At 48.0% G+C, this 11,649-nt stretch overlaps 1 protein-coding gene and 4 non-coding genes across 5 annotated transcripts; 3 read left to right on the forward strand and 2 right to left on the reverse strand.

Moving 5' to 3' along the window:
- Nucleotides 1-246: 246 nt before the first annotated feature.
- On the forward strand, nucleotides 247-6,269 carry LOC133360655 (tripartite motif-containing protein 14-like; the record flags this gene model as incomplete). The annotated part of the gene is made up of 4 exons (XM_061579449.1): nucleotides 247-486; nucleotides 1,147-1,169; nucleotides 2,992-3,182; nucleotides 4,499-6,269. Coding segments are annotated over 4 exons (1,206 nt in total), but the record flags the coding sequence as incomplete, so codon positions are not given.
- Nucleotides 6,270-7,339: 1,070 nt separating this feature from the next.
- On the forward strand, nucleotides 7,340-7,411 carry TRNAG-UCC (transfer RNA glycine (anticodon UCC)). The gene has a single exon. It is a non-coding gene; the product is annotated as a tRNA-Gly (tRNA).
- Nucleotides 7,412-7,825: 414 nt separating this feature from the next.
- On the reverse strand, nucleotides 7,826-7,897 carry TRNAG-UCC (transfer RNA glycine (anticodon UCC)). The gene has a single exon. It is a non-coding gene; the product is annotated as a tRNA-Gly (tRNA).
- Nucleotides 7,898-9,423: 1,526 nt separating this feature from the next.
- Nucleotides 9,424-9,495, forward strand: TRNAG-UCC (transfer RNA glycine (anticodon UCC)). The gene has a single exon. It is a non-coding gene; the product is annotated as a tRNA-Gly (tRNA).
- A 665-nt stretch (nucleotides 9,496-10,160) lies between these two features.
- TRNAG-UCC (transfer RNA glycine (anticodon UCC)) lies at nucleotides 10,161-10,232 on the reverse strand. The gene has a single exon. It is a non-coding gene; the product is annotated as a tRNA-Gly (tRNA).
- Nucleotides 10,233-11,649: the final 1,417 nt, after the last annotated feature.

Consider the following 11,649-nt stretch of genomic DNA (forward strand, 5'->3'; position numbering starts at 1 on the left):
TGTGGGTGTCTCTTGGACCGGACTCGGCTTTCCACGGGCTGTCGTCCACGGACTTGAAATCCATGGATTTGAAATCCACGGATTCAGACTCGTAGACTTTTACGGGCCGTCGTAGACTCGAGTCGACGACCGCTGGACAAAATTCGAAACGACAAAAAAATAACGATAAATAAAAACAAAAAATTCGCCCGGCTTTTAACTCGCAAACCGCAACCGCTTGCTGCTGCTGCTACTGCGCGCGATATTTGCCAGGAAGCGGCCGAGGAGACAAAGTCGAGGCTGGGCGCCAGCTACGGCGAACTCCTGCGCCTCGTCGCCGAGGACCGCGAGTCGGCGCTGAGGGTCGTGGACGCGGAGCGAGACGCCAAACTCTCGGCGATCCGGCGCGAGCTCGGCAGGTGCGCCGAGGTGCTGGGCGGCGCGCAGGATGCGCTGAGAGCCGTCGACGATCTCGAGGTGACGGAGGACCACGTGGAGTTCATCCAGGTTTGTCGTGGGACATCTCCTGGAACGTAAATGCGTTGGGGGGGCAGGGGGGTGGGGGAGCGACGCGGCATGTCGGTCGCCTCCGCTTAGCTTTGCGTGGAGGTTCGCGTTACGGATTCTTGTGGGATGCTGGTTTCTTGCAGCGGAGGATAATAACCGAATCGTGGGTTATTCGCTCGCTCCTCCAAGAGGGAGTTTGGTCATCGTCTTGAAGGCGGTCCACCTCGGCCCCTACTGTCCACCCCGACACCTACAACTATCCATACTGTCCCCGTCTACAACTACCCCGACATTCTGGCGAATTGCCCGATGATGCTGGATGCAATTACCAGCGAAACGTCGTACAACTCAAATTGTAAATGTTGTGGTTTGACGCTTCAGCACACCGGTGGGCTAAAGCAGTGAACTATTTGTCTTTTGTCAACGTGACACTTTTTTACTGATTGGCCGTGTCGGGTGGTGGAGGGTTACGACACATTTATAAATAACGCGATCTCAACCCAAAAACGTTGATTATGAACTACACAACTACCCCAACTGTCGCCATCCCTACTGTCCCCACCCATACCCTTGGAGTTTCATTTGACAAAATCGTGTTCCGTATTATTCAACAACGTGAGTCTAAGTGTGTGCACCTGTGTGTGCCTGCGTGTGTTCCAGAAATGCATGACAAACTGGGACAGGTAAGTGCTCGATTTGAAGCTTTCGTGACTGCAAGGATTCATATTCTTAGGTTTTTTCGGTAAAGTCACGTAGGTAAAACATCAAAATTAATAAAAATAAAATAAAGATCACGACGTTTCGGAGGCAACACAAGGTGGGACCGTCACAGCCAGATTAGCTGCAGCTAATCTGGCTGTGACGGTCCCACCTGATGACGGAGACTTGTGTTGCCTCCGAAACGTCGTGATCTTTATTTTATTTTATTTTTATTAATTTTGATGTTTTACCTACGTGACTTTACCGATAAAACCTAAGAACAGGTAAGTCCTCTGCATCTTTATTATTTTCTTTGCTTCTGGATGACATGTATACACCGGCAAAGTTAACAGCGTGTTATATATATATATGTGTGTGTGTGCGTGCATATGGAAGTCATGAAGCCATTCGGTCGCCTCTATGGAGGCTTGGTGGTGCAGTGTTGGATCTGATCTAGATTTATCTAGCAGCGCCTTATTCAAAGGCGCTCTGCAGAAACTACACAATTCCGCATACGATGATAGTGATCGAGTATAAGAGTGGGGTTGTTATTCAAAACAAAAAACTAAACAATTTATTTTACCAGGTAAGGCCCACTGAGCTATAGAGCTTTGTTTCAAGAAGCCACCTGGCTACCACAAATAATAGCTCAACGTAAGTTGGCTTACGACGTTTCGGGCGCAACACTAACTACTTAAGCAGTTGTTATTTCGCTGTGTCTGTCCCCACCTGAAGACGGACGCTTGTGTTGCGCCCGAAACGTCGTCATTTTATTGAGTTGTTTTCATTTTAATTTATTTAGTTTTTTTTACCTACGTGACTTTACCGAAAAAAACTAAACGTATATGGATCCTTGCAGTCACGAAAACTTCAAATCTAGAAGTTGGCTTATCGTCATCACATGGAAATGTATAGCAGCAGCCAATATACTCTCTAAACCGCACGTCGATTCTAAAATGTGGATGGATAAACCGGAGGACCGGGAGTAAAAATCCACGCGACCACGGGGAGAACATTCTTCTTCTTTCATATGTAAGCAACAGTTTGTATAGATGTTATAGTTGAGTGTTAAAATCCTTCAACAAATCCGAGGTGGCAGTAGATGCTGTATGGATTCTAAATGTGAAGCTTTCGTGACTGCAAGGATTCATACTCCTAGGTTTTTTCGGTAAAGTCACGTAGGTAAAAAAATAATAATACTAAAATATAATAAAATAATAATACATGCAAATAACTAAATTTACTTGATACAGTAAATTTGGCTGTGACGGTCCCATCTGAAGATGGAGACTTGTGTTGCCTCCGAAACGTCGTGATTTAATTTAGTTATTTTCATTTATTAATATTTTATTATTTTTTTGCCTACGTGACTTTACCGAAAAAACCTAGGAGTATGCTATATGGATTTCGGCAATAACGCAGGGGATAATATTAAAATTGGCGGTTGTTAGCTACGGTGACAGCACAGCTGGGTTTGTGTGATCCGTGGTCTGGCGCATTTCATCCTCACGACCACCATCCTGATCATTACCATCATCACGATCGTCATCACCACCATTTTCATCACCACCATCGTAATCATCATCATCATCATCAAACTCATTTCTTTAGAGCTGTTTTGTTTTTATTTTGTCCTTCCCCCGCCACCTTCGATATTAGCATGGTTGGCTACAGACGGTGCAAAATAAGTTCAACATACATATTGACATACAGACATACATACATACACCTTGCCATGGCCCCTTGTCCCCCACTCACGGTCATCTCAGCCCATCGCTTGTGCGGCGCTACCCTCGCGGTCGCCAGCTTTGTGAGCCTGGGAAGCGTGCAGATGGAGCCGGCGCACGACCCGCCCTTGGAGTTCGTTGACGCGGCCGCGCTGAAGGAACGCATCGATGAATTCCTGGCATCCTTCAGAGCCTCCCAGCGCGAGGCGTCACCGGGAGATCCGGCACGTCACTTTGGGGAGCTTGGATATCGCGAGTTTATCAGGAGATGTACGTAGCACTCGACGCGGGAGATTGTTTTGCTGTAATTAACTCAACTGTTTATTACTCGTAGGAACCGCCAGGATACACCAGCCCACAGGGGATTATTGTGTCCGTCATGCAGGGAGGGGCTGGGTGGAGAGGGAGGGGCTGGGTGGAGAGGGAGGGGCTGGGTGGAGAGGGAGGGGCTGGGAGGGGTGGGGCTTGGTGTTGAGGGGCTGGTCACCCCGTGGTGCCCTTATAAAACTCAACGTTTAACCTACTCACGCCGGCTTGTGCCCACCCTCACAGTCGGCCATATTTGCGGAATACACCACACCGCCGTTGACCCTGGCCATTGACCGAGCAACCCAACGTTCCTACCAGCTCCCTCCGCAGGAATGTGTTTTATTATACCAGGCAAGGCCACACGGAGCTGCTGTGTAGCGCTTTTTCAGAAGTCACCTGGCTATCACAAACGATGGCTCAACGAAGTGGCTTTTCATAATCATCATCATCATCGGCTGGAAATTAATAGTAGCTGCCAAATACTCTGAACGCGTGACGTTGATTCTAAATGTGGAGGGGGAAACCGAAGGACCCGGAGAAAATGCCACGTGACCAAAATGGGGAGGGAGTCGCAAACTACAAATATACAGCAGGGGGTCGAGATCAAACCCACGACCTCCTGCATGCCAGACGAGGTAGTTAACACGCAGACTCCAAATATACGGCAGGGATCATCAGGGTCGGGATCGAACCCACGACCTCCTGCATGCCAGGCAAGGTGGTTAACGTGAAAACTCCAAATACACAGCAGGCATCGTCGGGGTAGGGATTGATCCCACGACCTCGTGCATACCAGGCGAGGTAGTTAACATCTCTTAGCCATCATTGAAACCTCATTTGCCAGTAAAAAATATGATAATTGGTTTTTTACCCTTATATCTGTCAACAAAATTGACACCTTTTTTACAAGGAGTCATGTTTGCATAGACCACAATACCTGCAGCCATAATGCAAACCAAAAACATAATTCTGATAATATATACATTGTCCTTGAAGTTTATTGGTCCACACCCGAGACAGCTTTCCTAAGAGCCTAGTTAGAGCCATTAGAGCCTAGTTGTGTGGACCAATCAACTTCAAAGACAGTGCATATATTATCAGAGTTATGTTTTTTGTTTGCATTATGGCTGCAGGTATTGTGGTCTATGCAAACATGACTCATTGTAAAAAAGGTGTCAGTTTTGTTGCCAGATATAAGGGTAAAAAAACAATTATCATCTCTTAGCCATCTTAACGCCTGGGGGGGTGGTGGTGCTATCTTGTGGCCGCGCACGCAGATGGCTACTCGCCGACTTTGAACGCGGGCTCGGCCCACCCGGAGCTGCGCTTCTCCCCCGACCTCCGGAGGGTGACGCTGGCGCGGTGCTCGCAGACCCTGCCCGACGCCCCCGAGCGATTCGACGTGGCCAAGCAGGCCCTCTGCTCCGAGCCCCTGTCCTCGGGCCGCCGCTACTGGGAGGTGGACGTCGCCGGCTGCGGCTGGTACCGCGTGGGCGCCGCGTACGCGACCATCGCGCGCAGGGGAGCGGGCGCCGAATGCCGCCTCGGGGAGAACGACGAGTCTTGGTGCCTCGTGCGGGACAGCAAGAGCCTCGTGGCGTGGCACGGCGGGTCGAAGGTGCCGCTCAAGCTGCCTGGGGGCACTCATCTTCAGAGGGTCGGCATCTATCTGGACTGGGACGCGGGGCTGCTGGCGTTCTGCGGCGTCTCGGCGGGCGGCGGTGGTGGTGGCAACGGTGGTGGCGGTGGTGGTGGCGGCAGTGGCAGCGGTGGCGGCGGTGGTGGCAGTGGTGGTGGCAACGTTGGTGGTGGTGGCGGCGGTGGTGGCAGCGGTGGTAGCAGCGGTGGTGGCAGCAGTGGCAGCGCTGTCACGCTGCACTCGTTTCACCACGAGTTCACGCAACCGCTACTGCCCGCTCTGGCCGTGGGTTGCGTCACCCAGAGCCTGAGGATCGTGGAGCTCGGGGGAAAGGAAGACGACGATGAGGAGGAGGAGGGGGAAGAGGAGGAGCTTCCGCCATGCTCGTGAACAACCTTGGGACTTAATTTGGAGCTTTCGTGACTGCAGGAATTACTCTTTGGTTCTTTCGGTAAAGTGACGTGTAGAGATAAACTAATAAATTAAATAATAGCATACTACGACGTTTCGATTGCGACACAAGCAATCGTCATCAGGTATAAAAGAAAACGTCGTAGTAGTATGATATTATTTAATTTATTATTTTATCTTTATACGTCACTTTACCGAAAGAACCAAAGAGTCACCGTTGGGACTGCGGTTGGGCGGAGCCCCTAACCGAGACCACGCCCCCTAACCGAGGCCACGCCCCTAACCGAGGCCACGTCCCTAACAGAGGCCACGCCCCTAATCGAGGCCACGCCCCTAATCGAGGCCACGCCCCTAACCGAGGCCACGCCCCTAACCGAGGCCACGCCCCTAACCGAGGCCACGCCCCTGACCGAGGCCACGCCCCTGACCGAGACCACGCCCCTAATCGAGGCCACGCCCCTAACCGAGGCCACGCCCCTAACCGAGGCCACGCCCCTAACTGAGGCCACGCCCCTAACCGAGGCCACGCCCCTAATCGAGACCACGCCCCTAACCGAGGCCACGCCCCTAACCGAGGCCACGCCCCTAACCGAGGCCACGCCCCTAACCGAGGCCACGCCCCTAACCGAGACCACGCCCCTAACAGACCACAACCCCCACACACCTTCTTGGTTCTTTCGGTAAATATTCTTAGGTTTTTTTTTTTTCGGTAAAGTCACGTAGGTAAAACATCAAAATTAATGAAAATAAAATAAAACAAAAATCACAAAAATAAAATAAAACAAAAATCACAAAAATCACGACGTTTCTCCGTCATCAGGTGGGACCGATGACGGAGACTTGTGTTGCCTCCGAAACGTCGTGATTTTTGTTTTATTTTATTTTCATTAATTTTGATGTTTTACCTACGTGACTTTACCGAAAAAAAAAAACCTAAGAATATGAATCCTTGCAGTCACGAAAGCTTCAAATCTAGAATCTTTCGGTAAAGTCACCACGTAGAAGGGAAGTAATAAAATAATAAAAATAAAACATAATAAAATAATTCTCACGACGATTCGGCCACAACGCAAGCAGCCGTCTTCAGGTGGAGACGGCTGCTTGCGTTGTAGCCGAAACGTCGTGAGAATTATTTTATTATGTTTTATTTTTATTATTTTATTACTTCCCTTCTACGTGGACTTTACCGAAAGAACCAAGAAGATGAATCCCTGCAGTCACGAAAGCTTTAAGTCGAAACCCCCACACCGTGTCGTGCGTTGGTGGAGCTCGACACGAAATTTGGCACAGCTCCCCGGGCCTCTTGGTCCATTGCCAAATTCTCTTCCCCTTCTCTCCCCTCCACTTCTTCACCCTCCCCGACACCCCCTACGCGCACCCCTCGATTGTGACCAGCTCCCCCCCCCCCTATCCCGTTTGCACCCCTCCGAGTCACCCATTCCACATGCGCTTGTCATCTTAATACAATTCTTCGTCCGTACCGTTGTTTAAATGATGTTAAGCGCCTCGGTCGAAGGCGTTCTACGACACACAAATTAAGTCGTGAACACCTCGTGAGAGTACCAACACGCAGATGGGTGTAAAGTTAAGAGATTATTTAAGGCACGCTCTACAAAAGGCATCTTTGGACGAAACGAGAATCTATTGGCCTAACCGTGTACGCCACCAAGCGGGAGCTTTGAAGAATAAAACGCAAAACGGGAAACAAAAAAAAATACATTTCATAAGTTAACCCAATTAACGAATCGTAATATTGACATGTCAATAAAGATCGCAGCTGTTCAAACGGTTTACATTTGTACTTGATTCGAGAGTGTGGCAACGCATTAGGGGAGGAGGCCTTCATCCAGCAGTGGATTGAGCCTGGCTGATGATGATTGTGATGATGATGGTGGTGATGGTGGTGATGATGGTGGTGGTGATGGTGATGATAATGATGGTGATGATGGTGGTGGTGATGATAATGATGGTGATGATGGTGGTGATGATGGTGATGATAATGATGGTGATGATGATAGTGATGATGTTGAAGGTGATGATGAGTGGGTCAACAGCAAGCTACGCAACAGCAACAGTGGTATAGTGGTGAGCATAGCTGCCTTCCAAGCAGTTGACCCGGGATCGATTCCCGGCTGTCGCAAGCAAAAGTTGTATATATTTTTTTGCATTTAAATAGAGGCGCCTCATCCATAACGAGTGAACAAACACCGACCGCGTGCAACACAAAGCGATGATTCATTAAAATTAGACAAATTATTGTGGCGATGCTGCTGTATTCTTAGTTTTTTTCGGTAAAGTCACGTATGTAAAAAAGTTAAAATTAAAAGTTAATAAAAGTAAAATTACAATAAAAATCACGACGTTTCTGAGGCCTCCGAAACGTCGTGATTTTTATTTTCTTTAAATTTTTTATTTTACTTTTATTAATTTAAAATTTTTACATACGTGAATTTTAATTAAACGTCGCTTTGTGTTGCACGCGGTCGGTGTTTGTTCACTCGCTATGGATGAGGCGCCTCTATTTAAATGCAAAAAAATATATAAAACTTTAGCTTGCGACAGCCGGGAATCGAACCCGGGTCAACTGCTTGGAAGGCAGCTATGCTCACCACTATACCACTGTCGCTGTTGCTGTTGAGCAGCTTGCTGTTGACAAAGTCATCATCATCATCACTATCGTCAGCCAGACTCAATCCACTGCTGGATTTTCTCCACGAGTGGGTGATGCACAAAGCCCTTTCGAGACTCGCCGAGCGACTCGAGGTTGCGGCTGCTGATGATGGTGATGATGATGATGGTGGTGGTGGTGATGTTGGTGATGATCGTGATGATGATAGTTGTGATGATGGTGGTGGTGGTGGTGATGATGATAATGATGGTGGTGGTGATGATGATCCTGGCTGATGGTGGTGGTGGTGGTGATGCTGGTGGTGATGGTGATCGTGATGATGATGATGGTGGTGGTAGTGGTGGTGATGCTGGTGGTGATGATCGTGATGGTGGTGGTGATGATGATCCTGGCTGATGATGATGGTGGTGGTGGTGATGATGGCGGTGATGATCGTGATGATGATGATGATCGTGATGGTGATCGTGATGGTGATGATGATGGTGGTGGTGATGATGGTGGTGATGGTGATAATGATAATGATGGTGGTGGTGATGATGATCCTGGCTGATGATGATGGTGGTGATGCTGGTGGTGATGATCAAGATGATGATGATAGTGATGATGATCGTGATGACGATCGTGATGGTGATGATGATGGTGGTGGTGATGATGATCCTGGCTGATGATGATTGTGGTGATGGTGATGCTGGTGGTGATGATCGTGATGGTGATAGTTGTGATGGTGGTGGTGGTGGTGATGATAATGATGGTGGTGGTGATGATGATCCTGGCTGATGATGATGGTGGTGGTGGTGATGATGGCGGTGATGATCGTGATGATGATGATGATCGTGATGGTGATCGTGATGGTGATGATGATGGTGGTGGTGATGATGGTGGTGATGGTGATAATGATAATGATGGTGGTGGTGATGATGATCCTGGCTGATGATGATGGTGGTGATGCTGGTGGTGATGATCAAGATGATGATGATAGTGATGATGATCGTGATGACGATCGTGATGGTGATGATGATGGTGGTGGTGATGATGATCCTGGCTGATGATGATTGTGGTGATGGTGATGCTGGTGGTGATGATCGTGATGATGATGATGGTGATGATGATCGTGATGGTGATGATGATGGTGGTGGTGATGATTTTCCGCGGTTGTCTGGCGAGGCTCCGTCTCGTGTCCGCTCCTCCACAGCCCCTGTCGTGCGGGAGGGGACCTCGTGGGGCTGAACTCTCGCCTGGCAGAGGGATGGCAGAGGCCTTCATCCAGCAGTGGATTGAGCATGGATGATGGTGATGATTATGATGTGGCTGATGATGATGTTAATGTTACTCTTAGTTCTTTCGGTAAAGTCACGTAGGTAAAAAATGAAATAAAAATTAATAAAAAAATAACGTGACTTTACCGAAAAAACTAAGAGTATGAATCCTTGCAGTCACGAACGCTTCAAATCTAGATGTTAATGATGTTGATGATGTTAATGATGTTGATGATGATGACTGTGTCAACAGAAACCTGATCAACAGCGACAGTGGTATAGTGGTGAGCATAGCTGCCTTCCAAGCAGTTGACCCGGGTTCGATTCCCGGCTGTCGCAGTGGTTATTGATTATTTTGATTTGTCCGAGTTGAACTCGGAGGAGGAGAGAGAGGGAGAGGTCACAGGAGCTGCTGTGGGTAGCCTCGTGCAAGGCGGCACAGCAAGTAGGACTCCCCTATCCTGCATCGTCATCAGCAGCCGCGATCAATCCACTGCTGAATGAAGGCCTGGTGAGGTCACTTCACGAGTTGAGTTTGTGTCGGTTGTGCACGTGGACCAATGCAGCAGCAGCATCACTTCTAGATTTGAAGCTTTCGTGACTGCAAGGATTCATATTCTTAGGTTTTTTCGGTAAAGTCACGTAGGTAAAAAATTAAAATTAATAAAAGTAAAATAGAAATGAAATAAAAATAAAATTCACGTTTCGGAGGCCTCCGAAACGTCGTGATTTTTATTTTACTTTTATTTTAATTTTTTACCTACGTGACTTTACCGAAAAAACCTAAGAATACAGCAGCATCGCCACAATAATTTGTCTAATTTTAATGAATCATCGCTTTGTGTTGCACGCGGTCGGTGTTTGTTCACTCGTTGTGGATGAGGCGCCTCTATTTAAATACAAAAATATATTAAACTTTAGCTTGCAACAGCAGCTCTTGTGACTCCCACTGTGACCTCTCCCTCTCAGTTCAACTCGGACAAATCAAAATAATCAATGACCACTGCGACAGCCGGGAATCGAACCCGGGTCAACTGCTTGGAAGGCAGCTATGCTCACCACTATACCACTGTCGCTGTTGCTGTTAAGCAGCTTGCTGTTGACAAAGTCATCATCATCAGCCACTGCTGGATGAAGGCCACCCTCTCGATCCTGGAGGAGGCTCGTGAAAGCCACTACTGAGCAGTTGGAGGCAGTCGCCCACCAAAAACTGAGGGCAGAGGAGCGACGCTCACAACAAGCGTAGCGCCAGACGGCTAAAATGCAGGAAGTTTGCACAATACGGAGTACAGCTGGTGCATCTACCAGTCATATCAGTCAGCCAACCCATCGCAACTGGGTCTGGCCCGTGACCTCCTGTCAGCGAGCCTTCGACACTTCACCGCACAAGGCACTCATTTGAGGCTGAGTCAACCTAGGCGAAGGCCCAGGACTGGTTCAGATGAATCGCCACCGGTGTTGGCCGTGAGCAGAAATCGAACTCGGGTTGGTGGGCTCATAACGCAGTGCGCGAACCACTTTGCTACTGCTCCCGCTCCGCGGGACGACACACACGTGTGGATGTGTGGTGAAGAACTTTTATTTGTCGGGTGGAGGAGGGGCGTACGACACAGCACGTTTCACTTCGCGCGGCAGAAAACATCAAATCCGAATTTGTATCACCGACCGTGACCCCTACCCCTCCTTACCCCATACCCACCCCTCGACCTCCAATAGAGCACAACGTGTAGTGTATAGTAGTGTAGTGTATAGTAGTGTAGTGTATAGTAGTGTAGTGTATAGTAGTATAGTGTGTAACAGTGTAGTGTATTGTGTATAGTCGTGTAGTGTATAGTCGTGTATAGTGTAGTGTATAGTAGTGTAGTGTATAGTAGTGTAGTGTATAGTAGTGTAGTGTATGGTAGTGGTTTATAGTTGAGTGTATAGTAGTGCAGTGTATAGTAGTATAGTGTGTAATAGTGTAGTGTATTGTGTATAGTCGTGTAGTGTATAGTCGTGTATAGTGTAGTGTATAGTAGTGTAGTGTATAGTAGTGTAGTGTATAGTAGTGTGTAGTGTATAGGAGTGTAGTGCCTCCATAAAGCTCAATGTGTTCGCTTATCGACCATTCCCCTGTTAACGACGGGCTGTTGTAGGTACAGTAAATATGAATTCATGCATATTCTTTGGATCTTTCGGTAAAGTTACGTAGATTGAAAATAATAAAGTGAATAAAAATTAATAAAATAAAAACCACGACGTTTCGATCGCAACACAAGCGGTCGTCATCCTGATATTTTATTTGTATTATTTTATTCACTTTATTATTATTTTCATGAATTCCTGCAGGCACGTAGGTTTAAGGTCAGAATGAATTAACGCATTTGTAGTGTAGCAGCGCCGACTGGCGGCCAGAAGTAGCAATTGTGGGTGTATCCACCCAAGGGGTGACGGTATTCACGGGAAAGTCCACAAGGGGGAGAACCAGAGACAGCTTTCTTTGGAGCCTCGTCT

Source organism: Lethenteron reissneri, chromosome 69 (assembly GCF_015708825.2).
Source record: "Lethenteron reissneri isolate LAM-NWPU_2019-01 chromosome 69, ASM1570882v1, whole genome shotgun sequence".
NCBI lineage: Eukaryota > Metazoa > Chordata > Hyperoartia > Petromyzontiformes > Petromyzontidae > Lethenteron > Lethenteron reissneri.